General features: G+C 36.5%; 1 protein-coding gene across 1 annotated transcript; it reads right to left on the bottom strand.

The window, feature by feature from the left end:
* Window positions 1–2,631: 2,631 nt before the first annotated feature.
* On the bottom strand, window positions 2,632–17,142 carry LOC113451085 (olfactory receptor 5V1-like). Its single transcript, XM_087917221.1, has 3 exons — window positions 17,134–17,142; window positions 16,060–16,809; window positions 2,632–2,847 (listed from the first exon to the last, which is right to left on the bottom strand). Exons 1-3 carry the CDS (start codon window positions 17,140–17,142, stop codon window positions 2,632–2,634), a joined length of 975 nt encoding a protein of 324 aa, XP_087773347.1.
* Window positions 17,143–23,338: the final 6,196 nt, after the last annotated feature.

The following is a 23,338-nucleotide window of genomic DNA, read 5'->3' as shown; positions in this document are numbered from 1 at the left end:
ATTATAATCAAAATCTGCTGTAATATCAACACTAATAGACATAACAAAAAAGCTAACTACTGTGTGTGTGTGTGTGTGTGTGTGTGTGTGTGTGTGTGTGTGTGTAATTTTATTATTAATGCAACTTCCTTGTTAAAGAATCACACAGGTTGACTTTATAGTGCCTTAGGTATGGGGAAGACCTTGAGAGGCCTAGAGCAGGTCCTGGACTTCAGGGCAACATATATATGATGGGAAGTCAAGATAAATAATACAATCCACATGTGTTTATTTATTTATTACTCTGCCCTCCATCCAATAAATGATGAAGGCAGATTTCAGCAGAAAAATATGAAATTACTGTCAAGCCCAAAATTGACATATGTATAGCCATTTTAGTTAGGCTTAATATATATTCTTTTACATTCTCTGTAGCAGTCATGAGTATCCACAACACATACCCCCTACCACTTATGAAAGACATGTTAGGATATTTATCGAAAGGAAAAGTGTTTACCAAATTAGATCTCCGTGAAGCATATAACAGAATCTGCATCAAAGGAGATGAATGGAAGACTGCTTTCAACACCTCCTTAGGCAGTTTTCAGTTCAGAGTAATGCCATTTGGACTACAAGGAGCCCCAGGGGTCTTCATGCAGCTCATCAGTGAAGTCTTACATCAATATTTGTATAAAGTGGTCCTGGTCTACTTGGTTGACATTCTCATTTACAATGAAACTCTAGAAGAACACATCAAGTTAGTGAGAAAAGTATTAAAAAGACTATTAGATGCAAAGCTGTATGTGAAGCTATCCCAATGCAAACTCCATAAAAGGTGTTTGGATTATCTTGGCTAACGCATTTCAACTCATGGGATAGAAATGGATCCAGCCAAAGTGAAAGCTGTCCTGGATTGGCAACCCCCAAAGAATTGCAAACAACTGCAAAGCTTCCTGGGATTTTCAAACTTCTACCGGCAATTTATCCCCTCATTTGCAGAGATTGCATTACCAATAACAGAATTATTGAAAACTGGGAGTGGGGGGGCAACCAAGGCAAAACCTGGACAGCCCCTTAAAACGGACTCTAGAATGCCAAAAAGCTTTTGAATTGTTAAAAAGGCATTTCATACAGGAACCCATTCTAAAACACCCTGACCCAGCTTTGCCTTTTATAGTGCAAGCAGATGCTAGCGATGTAGCAGTGGCAGCAGTTCTACTCCAGAAAAATGATAATGGAGATCTACAACCCTGCGCATATACATCCAAAAAACTCACAGACACTGAAAGAAGGTGGGCTATATGGGAAAAAGAAGCTTATGCAGTTCATTGGGCTTTACAAACTTGGAGACAATTTTTAGAGGACAGTGACATTCTGTTCGAAGTGTGGACAGACCATAAAAACACAGAAGCTCTAAAAACACCCAGGAAACTCTCTCCTAAACAAGTTATATGGGTTCAATACTTCAAAAGGTTCAATTTTCAATTGAAGTACCTCCCAGGAGGGAAGTTACAATATTTAATTTATTGGAAAGGCTATTCAATTTCACAAGCAACTTGGGTTAATGGCTGGAAAGTAAATGCTGATAGATTGGTGGGGAAATTCCATGAAAAATATCCACACAAGCCAAAACCAAATTCTGTAGGTGGCAGAAGAGATTAAAATGTGCATTGTATGATTGTGTTTAACCTAATTTCAATCTTGGTGTATTTTATGTTTTGCAGAGATTTCTTTTCAAATGAGGGAGGGTAGCCTGTCAAACCCAAAATTGACATATGTGTAGTCATTTTAGTTAGGCTTAATATATATTCTTTTCCTTACTTTCTTTGTGGCAGTCATGGGGGAAGGGTTTCAGGCTTGCCACATTTCTAAGGGGGAGGAGTGGAGATAAAGAGAGTGTTTTGGCTAGGTGATTTTTCTTCCTGTAGGAAACGAGCTGTCCTTGCTTGGGCCCTTGAGGTGGAGATTTATGACATCAAGCAACATTGAATTACTTCTACTGGAGAATGTGACTTTGGGGACTTGTTTCTAGCTTGTAATATTGTGGGATAATTTGGGGTTGTGTCAATCTGGAATTACCATAGACTTTGCCAATTTAACGTTTTCCTAAATAAAATAAATTTCTTTTGAAGATGAACTTTGTTATTTTCTTTTAAAATGGATTTCGTCGGTTGGAAACCTGACAATTACATTCGAAAAGAAATAAACATCTTTAAAAAGCCACCAAAATGTTTATTTTATACAAATATTATCATTTTAACGCTTCTTGGAAAAAATACTGAAAGGGCATATATAACTTATAAAGTGATTTTTATCATGCCATGGAACCTACCCCTCTCCCTGCAAAAAGACCACAACAAACAACAAGCAAAACAAAAGCCCTGAGGAGAAAGAAATAAAGACCCAAATCAGACTTAAAAACAAAACTGAGTGATATTGAAAAATCACGAATGATTACAAGTCTACAAGTAAACTCGCTTGTTTAAAATTAGGCAAAATACCAAAATCTTTTATAATATTGTTTTTACTATAGTGCAATGTCCATCAATTTATTTCTGCAGAAAATTTGCAACAATGTGGTATATGAAACTGGCTACAGGACTTCATCTACAGTATTACCTGACATTTTATTTAAAGATATTTAATTATCTTTTATTTAAAGATAATAAAACACATTTTCACACCTATCAATTTCCTCACTGACATTTTCACTTCCTTGTTCTGTAGGCTATAGATGATTGGGTTGAGAGTTGGTGTTAAGATGCTATATAGAATTCCCACAAGTTGGTCTTTTTCCAATGAGTAGCTTGAAATAGGACGAATATATGTAAAAATGCTGGAACCATAGAAGAGAATCACAATGGTGAGGTCTGATGAGCAAGTAGAAATGGTTTTGTGAAGATGTCTTTGTTATTACTCAAAATGGCATGAAGGATGAAAGCATAAGAAACTAATGTAAAGAAGAAAGGGCTAAGCCCTATGAAAACACCCAAAGTGAGCAGTGCAAGTTCATTAACTGATATGTCAGAACATGAGATACTTAGCAATGGAGGAATGTCACAGAAAAAGTGACTAATTCCATTTGACCAGCTGAAGGATAGAGAGAATGTGAATACAGTATGAAGACAAGCATTAAGAAAGCCACAAGCCTTTTCTCTCTCTCATCTCTTTCTTGCACATGTGCACACATGCACAAGCTAAATACCCTCCTGCCCTGGGCCAGGATCATGGTGGCAGTGGTGACGGTGATCCTCCTACTGCCACCATTGCACAGTGAGATGAGTAGCCAGCTGTGCAGGAGAGCCATACTGAGAGGAGGTCTTCCCTTCCTGTATCTGCTAATAGCGGCCCCTCCTCCTCCCCATTCTCCTCCTTCTTGAGATGACATGAAGGCAACCACAGCTGGCAAAGACTATCTATAAGGTTGGGTGGAGCGGAGCCAAGCAGGACCAGCCAGGAGTGGGATTTGAGGGCTTGCTAAACCCCGCAGAGTCTTAGGTAGGGGATTGCCTGAGCTCCTGCGAGCTCTCAGCTGCCCACCCCGTGTTATAATTGTATTCATTTGATTGCTCCTTAAGTCATTTTTTTATTCCCTAATACTCAGAACTATGTACTGTATTTCTTTCATTTTATTGTGAAATAAGTTAGACATCTAATATTATTTTCTGTTTAAAACATCAAATGTAGATATAATAAACACATTTCATTTCCACTAAGCAAGAAATATTACTCTTGCTTCTTTTGAAGCAATATGCTGTGATAAAGCAAAGCAAAATATTTTCATTTATGCTAATGGGTGCTTGAGGAGATCTAATTACTGAAGGGTAAAATTTATCAGGGATAAAGGAGCAATACATTACTGAAACAATACAATGAAAGAAAAATACATCTATACATAGCAAGCAGAATTAATTAGCAGGAAATACTTTTATCATTTAAACTCAAGCCTGCCAGTAGGTGAAATGCTTGCTTGTCTCACAAAAATCTTGAGAAGGAAGAATAACTACATGAGAAAGAATAAGAGCATAAGAAAGTTGTGTTTGATCTAATAGAATATGATTTTGGTGAAATATATTCTACCAGCACCTAGGGAATTTAAAACAAGAGTTTCTCCCATAGGTTTTAATCCCACAATTATCTCCAAGATCTGCTCCTCTCCAAAGGCTTTGTTTTTTCTTAGTTCACTCTGATCTCTCCAATACATGTTATGAATACTTTGACACTTGAAGATTCTGCAGTTTTGTTTTGTTTCTGTAAAAAGTCTTACTTTCAAGTCTTCCTACTGAGCATCCAAAAACGGTTCCTCACAAATTACAATTTCTATGTCTTGAATTCTTACTTACAATTTGATCATGAAAACTATGAATGGAGGTGTATGGGATCTTCCCATAATTATATGCATAATTCTATGTATTTAGTGCCAATGTAACAGATTGGGCTGGAATTATATTTTTTTTTATTAAAAAGTCCTAGGATTCTTTTTACCCAGTTAAAGATTTGTAATCTAGTATATTTTGTGAAAATGGGTCAAACCCAAGTAGCATGCCAAACTATTTGTGTGTGTATGTGTATTTAAATAGTTTGAAAAGTTGTAGTATGCTTTCTTAATGGGTCTATATATGTATTTCTCTTAACATGAAAAGTCTATGAAAGTATGTAGAGTAAAAGCATGACACATGTAGGCTTCCTCCCTGCCCCCCCAAAAAAATCTCTAAGCATGTGTTAGGAATCTGTACACCAATTAGTTGGGTCGGCAATATATAAACCAACAATATATGTTTGTAGCTTTAAGACAAAAATCACTGTATTGATTTATACTATATTCCAATTGGTTTATTATATTGCAAACTACCATAAGAGGGAGCTAGAGATCATAGCTTGCTCTCTCTGACATTCTCTCTGACATTCTGTTCTATCTAAGGTTCTATGTTGTAGTTATGCTGTGCTTATACTTCGATATCTTTGTTTACTGTAAATGACAAAGGTAACCAGTAATTCGTTGCCTTTGCCTTTGTAATTGGATATTCTTTGGACTGTTAAATGTATATGACCTGGACCATTTATTGGATTGTGCTATATTTATTGTGAGTCTGTTTTCTACATAGAAGTGTGGTGGTGGCATCTTAACATATATATATATATATATATATATGTTAAGATGCCACCACCACACTTCTATGTAGAAAACAGACTCACACCCACTCAGAAGATGAGACACGACCATGGACCAGAAGCTGCACTGCAGCTGCATCACTACCCACTTCAAACCCCTCCGAGCCATACATGAAGCAAACCGACACCCACTATGAAGATGCAGCACGACCACGAACTCGAAGCCAAACAGCAAGATCACAGCTCACCAACTCAAATCCCCAGCAACTAAGACTAACCTGAGCACAACCAAGCCCCACCTGAGCAGAACATGCCTCCAACCAATCAGAACACGGCCAACCCCCAACCAATCAGAACACAGCCAAACCCCTACCAATGAGAACACACCCCACCCAATCAGAACACAGCCAAGCCCCCACCCAATCAAGTCCCACCCCACTAGCAGTTAAAAGGAAGAAGCAGCTGCAATCTCACATCACTCTGAGAAGCAAGAGCCAAAGACAGAAGCCTGAAGATGATGAATGAGACTTCATTGAAACGTTGCCTAGATACTTCGAATCTTACGCGGGAGAAAACCCGAACAACCAAAGATCCACATACAAATACCCGCGGTTTGTATGGACAAAAATACAAACAAATAGAAGGAGCACCCATGGGATCACCCCTCTCGCCTGTCATCGCAAACCTCTACATGGAACACTTTGAAACACAAGCTCTAGAAAAATACGACCACAAACCCAAACTCTGGCTCAGATACGTAGATGACACCTTCATAATCTGGCCACACGGGAAAGAAAAACTGAACAACTTCCTCACACACCTCAACAGCCTACACCCCAAAATACAATTCACCATGGAAACAGAAGCCAACAATCAACTCCCCTTCCTAGATGTCTTGGTATACAAAAGATCCAATGGCTCCCTAGGACACACCATCTACCAGAAGAAAACACATACAAACCGCTATCTGCATGCACTCTCACACCACCACCCAGCACAGATAAATTCCGTAGCTGAGACACTCATCTCCAGAACAAAATGCTTAGCTGATGAACAACACCAAAAAGCCGAACTACACACTCTCACCAATGTACTAACAGCCAATGGATTCCAAAGAAGGAAGATTACCCACCTAATCCAAAAGGAAACCCCAACCAAAATCCAAGACAGAGAACAAGAAAACGGCAAAGCCCTCCTCCCATATATAAAAGGCACCACAGACAAAATCAGCAAGATCCTCCAAAAACACAACATTAAAACAGCATTCTGCACAAACAGAAAAATATCCACCATCCTAAGAAACCCCAAAGACAAAATCGAATTAGAAAACCAAGGAGTATATGAAATCCCTGCACTGCCTGCCCCGCCACATACATTGGACAAACGAACAGAAGAATAAGTGCACGTATTGAAGAACATAAGAACTCAATCAAAAAAGAGGAAACGACCTCCTCCCTGGTCCAACACCTCAAAACCACAGAACATGAGATTGACTTTAAAAATACCAGAACCATCGCCAAAACTGAACACTTCAACAGCAGAATAATCAGAGAAGCCATAGAGATAGAAAAACGCCCACACAGCATGAACAAACGAGATGACACCTCCCGCCTTCCAGCCATTTGGAAACCCACCCTCATGAACAGACGAGTACCTAACATGAAGATTGACACCAGACCCACACTCATGAGAGCCACACAAGATGCCACCACCACACTTCCATGTAGAAAACAGACTCACACCCACTCAGAAGATGACACACGACCACAGACCAGAAGCCGCACTGCAGCTGCTTCACTACCCACTACAAACCCCTCCGAGCCATACACAAAGCAAACTGACACCCACTATGAAGATGCAGCACAACCACGAACTCGAAGCCAAACAGCAAGATCACAGCTCACCAACTCAAATCCCCCAGCAACTAAGACTAACCTGAGCACAACCAAGCCCCCACCTGAACAGAACACGCCTCCAGCCAATCAGAACACGGCCAACCCCCCAACCAATCAGAACACAGCCAAACCCCCTACCAATGAGAACACCCCCCACCCAATCAGAACACAGCCAAGCCCCCACCCAATCAAGTCCCACCCCACTAGCAGTTAAAAGGAAGAAGCAGCTGCAATCTCACATCAGTCTGAGAAGCAAGAGCTGAAGACAGAAGCCTGAAGCCTGAAGATGATGAATGAGACTTCATCAAACGTTGCCTATATACTTGAATCTTGCGCGGAGAAAACCGAACAACCAAAGATATATATATATATATATATATATATATATATATATATATATATATATATATATATATGGATCTTTGGTTGTTCGGTTTTCTCCGCGTAAGATTCAAAGTATCTGGCAACGTTTGATGAAGTCTCATTCATCATCTTCAGGCTTCTGTCTCCGGCTCTGTGCTATCCTACCAGCAGACAAGGGCAACGCGACAGTGGTTATGAACACATCTGACTACCAAACCAAGCTAACCAACCTACTCCAAGACCCCACATACAAACCCATAAAGACAGACCCCACCACCTACCTAGAAAAAACTACCAAATCCAAAATAAAAGCCTCCCCCATCAGTGAAGAAATCCAGCAAGGAATCATACCCAGAGAAAAATCATCCAGATGCCCTAAGCTTTATGGTCTCCCCAAAATACACAAAGAAGGAACCCCACTCAGACCAATAGTCAGCTCCATAGGCTCACCTCTACAAAACCTGGCCAAATTCCTCGCCAAACAACTACAACCCTATGCAGAATCCATCAACTCACACATAAGAAACTCATTCCAGTTCATTGAGATCATAAAGAAACAAAACTTACAACCTAGCGACCTACTAGTAAGCTTCGATGTCATATCCCTCTTCACCCAAGTGCCAATAAAAGAAGCCTTGACAGCCATCCAAAACAAATACAACCCCCAAGCACATCCTAGATCTAACCAACCACTGCCTATCCAATACATACTTCACCTACAATGGACAAAAATACAAAGAAATAGAAGGAGCACCCATGGGATCACCCCTCTCACCTGTCATCGCAAACCTCTACATGGAACACTTTGAAACACAAGCTCTAGAAAAATACGACCACAAACCCAAACTCTGGCTCAGATACGTAGATGACACCTTCATAATCTGGCCACACGGGAAAGAAAAACTGAACAACTTCCTCACATACCTCAACAGCCTACACCCCAAAATACAATTCACCATGGAAACAGAAGCCAACAATCAACTCCCTTCCTAGATGTCTTGGTATACAAAAGATCCAATGGCTCCCTAGGACACACCATCTACCAGAAGAAAACACATACTAACCGCTATCTACATGCACTCTCACACCACCACCCAGCACAGATCAATTCCGTAGCCAAGACACTCATCTCCAGAACAAAATGCTTAGCCGATGAACAACACCAAAAACCGAACTACACACTCTCACCAACGTACTTACAGCCAATGGATTCCAAAGAAAGAAGATTACCCACCTAATCCAAAAGAAACCCCAACCAAAATCCAAGACAGAGAACAAGAAAACGGCAAAGCCCTCCTCCCATATATAAAAGGCACTACAGACAAAATTAGCAAGATCCTCCAAAAACACAACATCAAAACAGCATTCTGCACAAACAGAAAAATATCCACCATCCTAAGAAACCCCAAAGACAAAATCGAATTAGAAAACCAAGGAGTATACGAAATCCCCTGCACTGCCTGCCCTACCACATACATTGGACAAACTAACAGAAGAATAAGTGCACGCATTGAAGAACATAAGAACTCAATCAAAAAGAAGAAACGACCTCTTCCCTGGTCCAACACCTCAAAGCCACAGGACATGAAATTGATTTTAAAAATACCAGAACTATCGCCAAAACCGAACACTTCAACAGCAGAATAATCAGAGAAGCCATAGAGATAGAAAAACACCCACACAGCATGAACAAACCAGATGACACCTCCCGCCTTCCAGCCATTTGGAAACCCGCCCTCATGAACAGACGAGTACCTAACATGAAGAAGGACACCAGACCCACACCCATGAGAGCCACACAAGATGCCACCACCACACTTCCATATAGAAAACAGACTCCCACCCATTCAGAAAATGAGACACGACCATGGACCAGAAGCTGCACTGCAGCTGCATCACTACCCACTTCAAACCCCTCTGAGCCATACATGAAGCAAACCGACACCCACTATGAAGATGCAACAGGACCACGTACTAGAAGCCAAACAGCAAGATCACAACTCACCAGCTCAAATCCCCCAGCAACTAAGACTAACCTGAGCACAACCAAGCCCCCACCTGAACAGAACACGCCTCCAACCAATCAGAACACGGCTAACCCCCAACCAATCAGAACACAGCCAAACCCCTACCAATGAGAACACACCCCACCCAATCAGAACACAGCCAAGCCCCCACCCAATCAAGTCCCACCCCACTGGCAGTTAAAAGGAGGAAGCAGCTGCAATCTCACATTACTCTGAGAAGCACAGAGCCGGAGACAGAAGCCTGAAGATGATGAATGAGACTTCATCGAAACGTTGCCTAGATACTTTGAATCTTACGCGGAGAAAACCCGAACAACCAAAGATCCACATACAAATACCAGAGAACCTCAGAAAACATATATATATATATATAATTTTAAGACAAACATACACAGACAACACATAAAAAAACATAAAACCACCTTCCATTTTGTACATACAGTGTGTCAGTTGGTTTAGAATCTTTTGTGCGATCCTTTCATAATCATGGTTTACAATTAATATCAATCTCACATTGTCAAACTAACATATGCTTAACTATTTATCAATTATTAATTATCCGTCTATTTCTTCCATCAATATTATATTATGCTGTCATCCAATGGTTATATATGTCTACATTATATTTTGTATCAGTCTATTAAACTTCTATAACAAAATTTCCTATTCTGTTACCTTACCATGTCTTTTTATCCAACTATTGATAAAACAAAACCCATATCATATAACATTGCTTGTCTTCTTGTTCTCTAATTTCAAATGTCAGTTTACTCATTTCAGAACAGTCCGTAATTTTTTTTTAATAACTTCCTCCTGCATAGGTATTTTGTCATTTTTCCAGTTCTTTGCAAATACAATTCTAGCCACTGTTAAAACATTTACAATCAAATATTTCAATTCTTTATTGTATATGTCCAGTATGACTCCCAATAAAAAGATCTCTGGTTTAAAGTCTATATGTTTCCATAGCAAACCTGTATTTCTTTCTTTATTAATTAATTAATCCTTCTTGCTTCTCTTTCCTTTCTCAGTTTACAAGCTAGCCATATGCCTGGTTTGTTTGCATCTTCAAAGTAATTCTGTTTCACACTTTTAATTTTTTGTGCGAGTTCTTCTTTTTCCATTAGTCCCATTTTATGTTTAATTATATCCATTTTATTTTTAATATCTTTTTTTGTGGGGACTTCTGTAAATCTTTTTCCAATCTTTTATACTCATCCTCTAATGTCTTAAATGTCTTTTTCTGTTTTATGTTTCTTCTCCTAGTATAATCTATTATCAAGCCTCTTGTGTAGGCCTTCATCGTGTTCCAGAGATTCTGTAAAGATGTATCCTCTTTTCTATTTTCTTTGAAGAAGTAAACAAGTTCTTTCTCTGTTTTCTGTTTAAAGTCTTTTTCTTTTAATATCATATTATTTAAAGTCCATCTAGATCTCCTCTTGTACCCTTTCCAAATAATTGACATTGGATTATGATCTGCCCAAGTGCTTGTTTCTATTTCAATCTGTTGTACATTAGTCAATAATTCTTCTGTCATCCATATCATATCTATTCTAGACCAGGATATATGCCTGTTTGAATAAAAAGTATATTGGTTCCACATTTCTCTCTCTCCATGCATCTTTTAAATTAAATTCTTCTATTATTCAAAGGAAGGATTTTGGTAGTATCTTTCTAACTTTCTTTGTTGTTTTATAATCTAACCGGTCATTAATTATTCCATTAAAATCTCCCATCATACAAATATTAACATAGTCCAATTCAGTTATTTTCATATATAATTTTCTGTAGAATTCTTCTTGTTTATCATTCGGGGCATAAATTTCAATTAGAAGTGTTTTAACACTGTTATCTGTTATTTCCACCATCAGAATCTTTCCATTATCATCTGTGTAGATTAGTTCTGCCAAAACTGTTTCTTTAATATGTAATACCACACTTCTAATTTGTGAAATACTTTCCTTCTTTTAGAAGCCAAATTAAGTCAATTTATGTTAATTGAAATAAATTTTCTTTCATCCATGTTAAGCTTTATAAGAGGGTTTTATTGCTCTAGTAGATCTCAATTCTCGTTGTTCTCTGGGTTCACCACCTATTGCACCTTCTTCTTCTTCTTTTTCAATTACTGCTATACACTCCTCTTGAAATTCAATTAGTGTCTCTTCCTTTCTTTCTTCTTCCTCCTTTCCTCTAAAGTAGAATAACTCAGCTTTTTCAACTGTATCAATTCTGTGTCTTTGTTCCTGCCAAGTGAACAAGAGGCTTTCTGGCATCAACCATCTGTAGTTTACTCCTCTTTTAAGTAACTCTTTAGTCAGGAATAAATATTCTCTTTTCATCTCTCTTACTCTTTTTGGTATCTGTTTCAGCACCACAATTTCTTTGTCTTTATATTTTAGTATTTTCTCTCTCACCACCTGAAGTATCTGTCTTAATAACCTTCTTAGTAAATCTAATGTGAACTTCTCTTGGTAGTCTATTCCTTGTTGCATATCTTGTATAGACATGAAACACTTTCTCCATCCCATCCATCATCTTTTCTTTAGTTATTTCCAGTGCCTCTGCCAATATTTCTGCCATTATTTCAGCAAGGTTTTCACCTTTTCTTTCTTCTATATTTTGAAATCTTAGATAAAATTCTGTTTTATCTATTTCCCATCCTAATGGTTCACATCTGCCCTTGTCAACATCATTCAATCGAATATCAATATCTCCAATTTTCCTATCTCTTTGTATATCTTCTTCTTCATTTTTTTAAAATCCATCTTCATATTTCATCATCTGTTGAATATTTTCCACTTTCTTATCTGTCTTTTCAATTTTTTGCTCAATCTTCTGGATTCTTTACATAATCATCTGTAATGTCACTTCCTTCTCTTTCTCTTTTTCCGGTTGTAATATTGTCTGTATAGATCATTGTCCTCCAGATGGTGAGGGGGTTGGTTTCAAAGAAGCTGGGACTGTTATCTTTCTACTCATCTTACAATGCTTATCTGTAAAGAAAGAGAGAGAGAGAAAAAGAGGGGGAAGGGGAAAAAAAGGAAAAGAAGACGAAGGCAAACAGTTGCCACTCCAAAGGAAAAAAGGAAAAAAAAGATAATCTTCAGGCACTTGTACACCTTAATCCAGTTAGTTACAATAGTAAATGTAAAAAGTAAAAAATCAAAGATTAAAAAGGGAAAAAGGAGAAATATTCTACATCTACATGTTCCCCAAGAAGAAAACAAAAATAAAAGATTTACATTCTGGTTCCTGGTTTAAAAAGTAAAAATCCAATTAAAGAGAAAACAAAATCCCAACTACTAGGGGAGGGGGGTAGAAAGGGAGGCAAAAGGTAAAAAGCAATTCTAATATAAAACAAGCCTCTGCCACCAAATATCCAAGGCTCTTTGATAAATCAGCTCAGAGTTTTTCAAGGACACTTCAATCTTTTTTCTTTCAACTTCAACTCCAGACTCCAGTTATCTGTTCACAAATGAGCACCTGAATAAACAAACTGCCAGGCTCATCTCTGTCTTTTCCAATACACAGCTCAGAGTCCTTGATTGTAACACAAACTAGTGAAAGAAAAGAAGAAACAATGTATCCAAGCCTCTGGAAGGCAGTGCTACTTACTTTCCTTCACTTTCACTTCCCCCTGCTCAATCTACAGCCAGGAAGTAAAAGAAAAAAAGTAAAATCTCTCCTTCCCACTTTTTTTTAAAAGGGAGAAAAATAAACCTTAAATCAAGCAGAAGAGTCTTAATCAAAAAAGAATTTTCAAAAGGATTGTTAAAAAAGGAGAAAGAAATACAAACAGAAATAAAAAGATTAAAAAGTACCAGTCCAGCTTAAAGTTAAACAGCTTTGCCAAGTTCAAAATTCCAATAAAAAGGGGGAAAAAAACTTTCACTTTGACAATTAATCACTCCATTTAAACTCTTTTCTCTTCACTTTTAGTCCACTTTAATTTTTCCAGGGTGTTCTGTCCAAGAAATAATAAGTAAAAGTTCATCTCACCAAACTGACACACTTTCTTCCAATCTCTTCCATTCTGGAGCTGTCCCAGCTTCAGCAGCTTGGAAGGCTGCCTCTCCGCTGCCAGCAAAAAGGGATTTCCCTGGATCAACCAGGGACTTTGCGATGTCCCTGGGATCAACAGGACGTGCCCTTGTCAATCACTGTCTCTACGGTATGATTTAGGTCCATGGGGACTGACCAGCAGCTGAGATATCCATCCAACCATCACGACGTTAGCTCCATCCTCCCAGACTGTGCTATTTCTTAAAGTAAACTTTAACTCAATTTAGTGTATCCATGTGTGGCTGAATAATTATTCATAACTACTCTTATAAACTTTTCCATGTGCATATCTTTGTTACTCAAGGGTTATTCTGTACATATCATAAGAACATGTTTTCAATATTTTATACATATTTTAAATATTCTTTAAAATGACAGGTGGCACATATGGAGACAATAGAGCAAATCTGTAGGTATAACAAATATCCATCCCTAAATATACTATGTCATATATATTCACTACATTTAACTCTTTTCTTATTTTAATAATTATTTCTTAACTTCTTCCAGGTTGTTAATCAAGTGAAACTTCAGTTGTGTAAAATATGCAGAACTATATTCTGTAATTTAAGTCTCGCAAGATGTTTTGATTACAAAAATCCAAATGTGGGATGGGATGGCAATTTTAATATATGTAATAAAAATATTTGATTCTTATTTGCCCTTGTATAATATTTGTGGTTATTATTTATAGAGGATTCCAACATGATTAAAAACATTATTCTGATGTGCTAGATTTTTAAAATATTTACAGGGTTTACAAAAAGAAAGGTTATGTGGCTCAGCATGTAGCACAACTCAAACCTCTATAATATTGTCCTGATAAAATGATTTGTATATCTGTCAAAATAAATTGCTCAGTGGATCTGAAAACTTAGAATCACTCTATCTTGTTTGTTGACCTTTTTTAAATGGTAGGAATAAGGGTAAGCAATATTATTTCTCAGATTTGATATTTGGATTGGGAAGTTTAATTAGGATTTATAAATGATTGATCATAGGAGTTCCTTCTGCACATTTAAGATAAAAGTTGTTATAACTTATATTGTTTCAATATGAAATGGTAGATACCTCAGATATTGTTCTTTTTTTAACCTTTTCCTTCTTTCCATAAGAGTGTTTTGTTTCTTAAAATTTCAAATATCTTAAAGATTTATGTAGAGATCTTTACTTCCATTAACTATTCAATCAAGTCCCTGTACAAGTCACATCTTTATATTTACAATAACCATATTTAGCAATTTTGTTTAATTTCTTGAAAATATGAAGTCAATAATGTCCAACTGACATAGGATGAGACTCAGTAACATTAATACATTTCATTTAGGAACTTGTCTAAGAATGAACAATGGGAAATGATGTAACCAAGTAAAACGACTTGAAACAAAGTAAGAGTTTTCTATGTTATATTTTTAAATATAATTTTTTATCCTAAATTCATTGTGTTGAGCTGTAACATCTCTTCATAAATTTTCTTTGAATTTATTTTATGATGTAGTTGTAAGAGATGAACATCAGAAACAATATTAAAATAGCAAGTATTCAATATTTCTATTTATTAGAATTCATTTTCCCCAAACAAAACAAAAGAAAATGAAATAGCTCATATACTAAAGTTAATTAACAACAGTAATATTGAACAATATAATATGAACATTTAAGAAGATGTGTGCTATCAATTTGCTTCCTAAATTACAATTCAGGAAAAACAAAGAGGACAAATATCAATAAAATTTGAAAGATTTATCATGTTTTTCTTTCTTTTTTGAAAAGTTTTTTTTTACACAGACATAAACAAAACATAAACATAAAACATAAAGCCATCTTTCAATTACATACATACAGTGTGTCGGTTAGTACAAATCTCTTGTGCATGATCTCTGCAATCTTTCCCTTCTAATTTAAAATTAATCCTCATACTGTAAATCCACAATGTATATTTATATTATTACCATTGTTAATTACTTGCTAGACTGTTACTAATATTCCAAATTTATCATGTTTTTCAAGCACAACAATTCTTTCTGGCATTCATATCATTTAGGAACTATTGAACAAATTTAATTAAATATAACTTTCTTTTGGCAATTATCAGCAGTATGTTATAAAGCAGAAAATTGTAGCTGGAAAAAAAAATTAAAGGCTTTGGATGAGTGCAAAGCTGAAGAAAGAAAGAAAGAAAGAAAGAAAGAAAGAAAGAAAGAAAGAAAGAAAGAAAGAAAGAAAGAAAGAGAAAGAGAGAGAGAGAGAGAGAGAGAGAGAGAAAGAAAAAAAGGGGACATGCAGCATGACTTGTCTCATGTGCCACATGTTGGTTGAGAACATCTTTAAACAAGACTTCTTTTGTTCATCTTCTTCCCTATACTGTTCCAGTTGAATAAAGCTGATTTAAGTCAATTGAATTGGATTCTAACTTCATGGACCAGTTTTCTCAGATGCATCAATTTCTTCAGAGCCAGTTTCACTTCCTTGTTCCGTAAACTATAGATTATGGGATTGAGTGTTGGGGTCAAAATATTATATAAAACCCCTACAAGCTGATATTTTTCCAATGAATGAGTAGATGTGGGATTGAAATATGTGAAGATAGCAGAACCATAAAACAGAATCACAACTAGGATGTGAGATGCACAAGTAGAAATGGCTTTGTGATGCTGTCCTTTGTGACTGTTGCTCATAATAGCATGAAGGATGAATGTATAAGAGACCAATGTAAAAATGAAAGGGCTAAGACCTATAAATATGCCTATTGTGAAAATAGCAACCTTATTAAATAATATGTCAGAGCATGAGATACTCAATAATGGAGGGATGTCACAGAAAAAGTGACTAATCCTATTAGACTGGCAGAATGACAAACGGAATGTGAGTGTTGTATGTAGAGAAGAATTTAGAAAACCACAAACCCAAGATATGGTAGCTAGCTGGAGACAGGTGTATTTAGTCATGAGTCTGGTATAAACCAAAGGGCAGCATATAGCAAAATAGCGGTCAAGAGCCATGAAGGCAAGTAGGAATCCTTCAGTGCTCATTAAGGCAACAAGGAAATAAAGCTGTGCTATACAATCTGCCAAGGAAATGATGGGACACTGCAGCCAAAGGCTTGCTAACATTTTTGGTACAGTCACAGAGATATAACAAATATCCAAGAAAGAAAGATTGCCAAGGAAGAAGTACATTGGTGTGTGAAGAGATCGATTTAACATAGTTACAGTAATTATGAATGAATTCCCTGAAATGCAGATAATATACATAGTAAGGAAAAGGATGGTGAAGAAGTTCTTTCCATGTGTAATATTTAAAAATCCCAGTAGTATGAATTCTGTAACAGATGTTTGATTCCCAATTTCAGATAATAACATGATGTTACACTGGATATGGAAAGAGAAAAAAGTACATTTATTATCTTATCACATATGTACATAATTATGGCTCCGGTCAATATGTTTGTATTATTTGTTCATGGTGGCAATTCTTCTCCCCATGTATTACCATTGTATACTATTATTTTAGATCCTCAGTTTCTCAGATTAAATATTGTTACTATTCTGCATTTCAACACTGTCTTCATTCATTCCTCCATACTATTTTCATGACCAGAATTTTTAAGATGCTTTTCCCGTTTATAACAGGAGAGTTTTGTCTATTGATAAAGATTTTCCTTTGAATCAAAATATTTCAAATTAAAATCTTACCTTAGGCATTATCAGATTCAGCATCACAATATTCTTTGGTATCATTTGAATCATGTATATAATTTGGCCTAGAAACCCACTTTTTAATTAAGAAATGCAAAAGAGACTATTGCTTTATATACAAATGCAGTTATGCTACAATCTAGGCAGCGTTGGACCTATATAATTAAAAAGAAGTCTGTTAAGGGAACTTTTTTAAATGTTCCTATGAGAAGATTAACTTTTTTATCATTAATGACTTTTCCCCTAATATACGTCCAATCTTCTTTATCAATACATACATTATGACTTGTGTGTTTTCATCAGCATTTTTTTTTTACTTAAATTTACTATAAGACATTTCTGCAAGAATTTATAAATCTCTGTTTGGAATAAAGAGAAAAGAGTTCTTCTACAAGAATATTCCAAACATAGATTTTTAACCTTGTTTATCCTCACAAGCACAATGTTTATATAGTTACAGAAACTTAAAGTTAAAAATGACCATAGAAGTCACCTCTATTCAGATCTTTTCTCAATGCAGGATTTATAGCACATCTTTTATAGAGAGCATCTCTTTCACAAGACTGTAGAATGGAGTCTAAAAGAGAGAAGACTCTATAGGGAGATGGGTACAAGGTATAGACAGCTTTCAAATACTAAAAAATTAAATTAAATTAAAAATCCCTGAAAAAATGTCAACCAAATTTAAAACAGTTTTGCCCCAACACTCATTTGGTTTAAATATTGCTTATAATAGTATTCATTTGGTTTCACCTTCAGTCATTTTTTCTTCTCTAATTCTCAGAACTGTGAACTTCATTTGTTTCATTTTACTGTGAAATAAGTTAGACATCTAATATTATTAATGTTTAAAACATCAAATATAGATATAATAAACACATTTCACTTCCACTAACTGCTTACTTTGTACAGGAAACATTATTCTTGCTTCTTTTGAAGCAGTATGGTATGATAAAGCAAAGCAAAAGATTTTCATTTATGCCAATGGATCTTGAAGAGATCTAATTGATATGGGGTAAAATTAATCATGGATAAACAATAATGCATTGCTGAAAACAATATAATGAAAGAAAAATACATTGATAGGTGACAAGTAGAATTAATTTGTAGCAGGAAATTCTTTTACCATTTACACTCAAGCCTGCCAGTAGATGAAATGCTTGCTTGTCTCTTAAAATCTTGAGAAGGAAATATCACAGAATAACAGTGTGAAAAAGTTGTCTTTGATCTAATGGAATACAGTATGGTAAAATAATATATTACCTATTGAAATGACTCCATGGCATTTAAAATACAGGTTTCTCCCACAGGTTTCAGTTCCACAACCATTTCTCCCGGTGGGCTTTGTGTTTTTCTCAGTTCTCTCAGGAATCTAGGTCTCTCTGATACACATTCTGAATACTTTGTGATTTAAAGATTCTGCATTTCTATTATTGTTATTATTCCTTTTTGTAGGAATCTATGGATGGAGATTTTGCCATAATTCTATACTAGTGTTTAATAACCATGCAACATATTGTGTTGACTTATGTTTTTTTTTTCATTAGAAAAGGACCAGGATTCTTTCGTCTAGTTGAAGGTTTCTATTAGTCAATACATTTTCCTGGATAAATTTGTTGTATAGAATCAAAGCTACATTTGATGGTTCATAATTTATATGAAGTGGCCTCTGGTTTACAAGATTTTAGGAAGATTGGTCAAACTTAAGTAGCATCCCTATACGTGTGTGTGTGTGTGTGTGTGTGTGTGTGTGTGCATGTGTACACATATTTAAACAATTCAAAAAGTTGTGCATACTTTCTTAATAGGCTTATTCATGTATTTCCTTAAACATGAATGGAAGACTATAGAGCATAACCATGTACACATTTCTAGCTGACATTTAGATAGATTTCTAAAAAAAAAATCTAAGTATCTTTTCAATATCTCATACATATGCTTAAATGTGACACATTATGAAATTCATTTGCATTTATACCCATTTTAAAATCTGCTTCTGTTATATTTACAAACTTTTTTTCTACCACTCTTACATTTCAGGTGAAAATTCAATGCATATATGGCATGCTTCTAGGTTAAAAAAAAATATAAAATTCATCTTTTAAAGGGTTTCATTCCTTGAAATATTGTATATTGCCGTTTCCTAGATTTTAGGAGCAAAGATTATTATTTTTTCTTGTTAATTTTATTTTTCTTGTTTTAGTACTTTTGAGGTGCCCAGGATCATTAGAATTTGGGAAGTACAAAAATTTTATAAATGAATATTTTTTTCACCTTCCTATTCTAAAAACATGAAGGATATCATAAGGATGATATGAAGATAAATACAAGTCTTCATTGTTCAGGTCCAGAATTAAACATTGGGATTATTAAGGGATAACCCATTGGAATTATTCTATAATGCTATTAGCTTCCTTTCGTAAGTGTGTATTGTAATGGCATTAACAAAGGAATGTTACTTTATCTACTTGCAGCATGCTTTAACAGAAGTAGAAGCAATGATAATTATGTTGTTTCCTCTTATGAAGAGTTATGAAGCACAATGAGGTATTATTCCTAATATAGTTTGAAATCATATTGATTATACAAATATTTGATAGAGCTGGCTAAATTGGCCAGTTTAGTTTTTTTCTTTCTGTCTGGAAAACAAAAGCAGAGTGACTTCAAGCTATTGTCTTGCTTATAAGATATTAATATGATACTGAAAATGTAAATAGAGAGACATGACAAAGAAACAATGCCATTATTTTTCTTCTTCCTGTGACATTATCCTTCCTGTATATATCTTTGGTTTGTGCTTTGGCTTTCACCAACCTTGTTATACTCTTTTAAGTTATCTTTTACTAAGCAAAATGATATTGTTTGGAGACATGCTATTTATGGAAATGTTTTCACCCCATTACATTATATTAGGCCACCTGTGAAGCATATTGTGGATTCTGTTGGATAAAGAATTCTAACTAGTGAGGTCCAGGAAATGAGCTTTCTCTACTATTCTCTCCCCAGAGGTGAGGCAGAGAGCAATTTTGGAAAGATGTAAAAATTGGCTGTGGGATCTTGCTTGGATCCCTCAGAAGAGCATGTAACTGTTGATTAGCACCCAGAAAGCTCTTCTAGTTATCTTTTATTAATTTTAATATTATTTTATAATCCTTGCCTTTTTAAATTGTAAATTTTATATTCTGATTTTATGTTTCAATATTTTTTATTTGTTCACCAGAGTCCCACATTAAGGGAGATAGACAATTTCAAACGTTTAATGAATAAATAATTAAAAAAAAAATAAAGACAGCTGTCATCATTTATTATTCACTACAAAACAGGAGGAAAATGTATCGTTGTATTTATATGCAAGATAAAGTTTGTAGAGTAGTATGAAAATATATTTCTTCTTACATTTAGCAAATTGAAACAAACTGTTTTACCACTTAGAAATATTTAAAACTGGATTCAGAAAACTACATATTTTCTTTCTCCCCCTCCTCCTCCTCCTTCTTTGTAATGAGAAAAATCACCCTAAATATGTATGCGTCTGTATATGTATCACTCATTCAGTCAGTCAGTCAATCAATCAATCAATTCAATCAATTAATCAATTTCTATAGCCACTCATCTTAATGAAGTGATTCTGAAGGGCTTACAATTTTAAATTTCTAAAATAGTGAAAAATAATCTAAAAGTCATTAAAACAATAAAAACATACACAAAATAAATAAGTATAAACCTTAGCCATAGATCCAAGTAATAGGCCCCTTCACAGATTCTGAAGTCCAGTCCCAGGTAGATAGCCAAGTTGTTAAAGATTTGTGAAAAGTAAACAGGGTTGGAACCATTCCAAAGGATAATATTTTATAAGGTAGGGGCTGCAGCAGAAAAAGACCTTTTCTAGTCAGTTAGTATTGTTTGGCTGATGGGAACTATAGCATGATCAATCTGCTGAATCTTATCAGATGGGTAAAAGACAATCCCTCAGCTAACCAGGAGTGGGATTCTACTGGTTTGGTCCAGTTCTATAGAACTGGATCTTAGGGCTCCTGGTAGTTCGGAGAACTCGTAAAATGCCCCCCCTGCCCCTCTTTGTCTGATTCTCCACTCCCTGCCCAGTCAGTTAAGTAAGCCTGCCCTTCCCCCACTGTCCCTGGGGCTCCCCAGGCCTTGCCCAACCTACCTAGCTGTCCCCCCAACATCCCCGATCTCGACTGGTCGGCTAAGCCACCATGCAGTGCTCTCCCAGCTCTCCTTACTATGTGGCAGGCAGTGGACCCAGCTGCCACCCATAAGCAGCACCATCAAGCAGGAGGCAGCCAGGTCTGCCAACTCTGCCGCCCACGGAGGTGCTTTTGGAGGACTGGGGCAGTGTGTGTGTGTGCTCATGGCCCTGCTTTAAGCATGTGGATAAACTTCCCTCCTCCTTCCTCCCCACTTGCCACCTCCTTCTCAGCTTCATTCCTCTTGGGGCAAGTCCAATGCACGTTGCAGTTGTGCTGCTCTAGGCAAGGTCCCCCTCTATGGTTTCACATCCTGGAAGTGCCAACAGAGCAAGAGAATGAGGACATGTGTGGTTGAAGCTGAGAGGGAGGTGGCAAGTGACGGGGGGAGGAGGAGGAGAAGGAGGAGGGAAGTTGCCATAGCAACTCCTCTTAATACCAGCAGTTGCCACCTACCATGCTGTGGCAGAGTGGCAGCGCCACTTTCTTTTGTTGCTGCTGATGCTAGCGATGGTCAGGAAAACAACCTGACCATCGCTCCAAGTGGGTCACCAGTGAAGATCAAGGTGAAGGCTAAGAATTCCACATAGGTTGAGCGCCAGAAGAGCAGGAGAATGAGGACGTGTGCTCATTCTCGTGTGAATGAGCCATCTTGCAGGAGAAGAGTTTGTTTTGGTGGGATGCTGGTGCTCGAAGCGGCCCACTGACCCCTCTCCATAGTCCGAGGCTCCATGAGGGCATAGAGAGCCCTCCCTCTTCCCAGGTTCCCTGCCCTGTTTCATCTGCCTGATCTTCCTCACATCCTTTCTTCCCCCCACCCGCCGGAGATGGCTTCTTTGGCGCCTCCAGGTTCCAACTGGGGCCTGATCATGAACATAGTGAAGAGCATAGTTGGGGTTAGCGTGTTGACGATGCCTTTCTATTTCTGACAGGCATTAATGGTTATTATGTAAAATAAATAGTTGAATATTCACCTTAGGAACAGTAGCATGGCTTGTTATATTGCTCAAGGTTTATGTTTCATTTTTTAATTCTTATTTTGTATTCTTTTAAAATTGATTTATATTGTCTGCTCTTAGAACATCTATCCTGCATTAGTGATATAAAAGCATTAGTGATATAAAAGCATGTAAGAGTATGCATATGTAAGAGTTCTCTTGATACATGAATTCCAAGGTTCATTATTTCTTTAATGCTTTCTCTCTCTTATATTGTCTGGTCATGTTTGTTATAACTTGGTTCTTAGACACCTGTTCATCTGTGTGACTTGTCTGACAGGCTCCAAAATATAGAATTTGGGATTAAATTTTGTTTTATAAATTGAAAAATTTCAAACTATTTCTGTTCATCATTAAAGTAATCTTATGTCTATATGAGAGTCATATAAATCTTGTTTCTTTTTTTCTATTTTTCCTTGCCCCCTCACCATTGCCATGTTGAGAGGCTTTCCGATTGTGGAATCCAATGTAAAATAGATTTTAGAAACATATGCCCCAGGTTGTTTCATATAAGAAATTATCTGTGTGTTTAAGCTCCAGATACATTCCTTAGGAGTCATTTTGATGCAGTGTTAAGGCATCAAGCTTGAAACAAGGAGGCTGAATTGTAGTCCCACCTTACCCTAGCGCCTAGTCCCACCTTAGACCCAAAGCCAGCTGGGTGACCTTGGGCCACTCACTGTTTCACTAGCCCTAGGAAGAAGGCAGTGGCAAATCCTTTCTGAAATTTTGCCAAGAAATCTGCAGGGATGTTTGCAGGAAGATGTCAGGATTGACTTGAAGGCACACACAAAGGATAAAGTTTGCATTACATGGCTTTACAGAATAAAGAGCCATGGAAGTGAAGTGAAATTGCCCATCCAATGAATAAATGGCATACATATTATAATAAATGAATATGCAGCTTCCTGAAATTCCCAGCCATTGCAACCATTGTTTAAAAGTTGCTCTTTTTTAATAAAAAATCAATATTTATATCAATATTTATAATATCTA

Source organism: Pseudonaja textilis, chromosome Z (genome assembly GCF_049901715.1).
Source record: "Pseudonaja textilis isolate UNSWEBS1 chromosome Z, rPseTex1.2, whole genome shotgun sequence".
NCBI lineage: Eukaryota > Metazoa > Chordata > Lepidosauria > Squamata > Elapidae > Pseudonaja > Pseudonaja textilis.
This window is presented reverse-complemented; position numbering and strand designations above follow the sequence as displayed.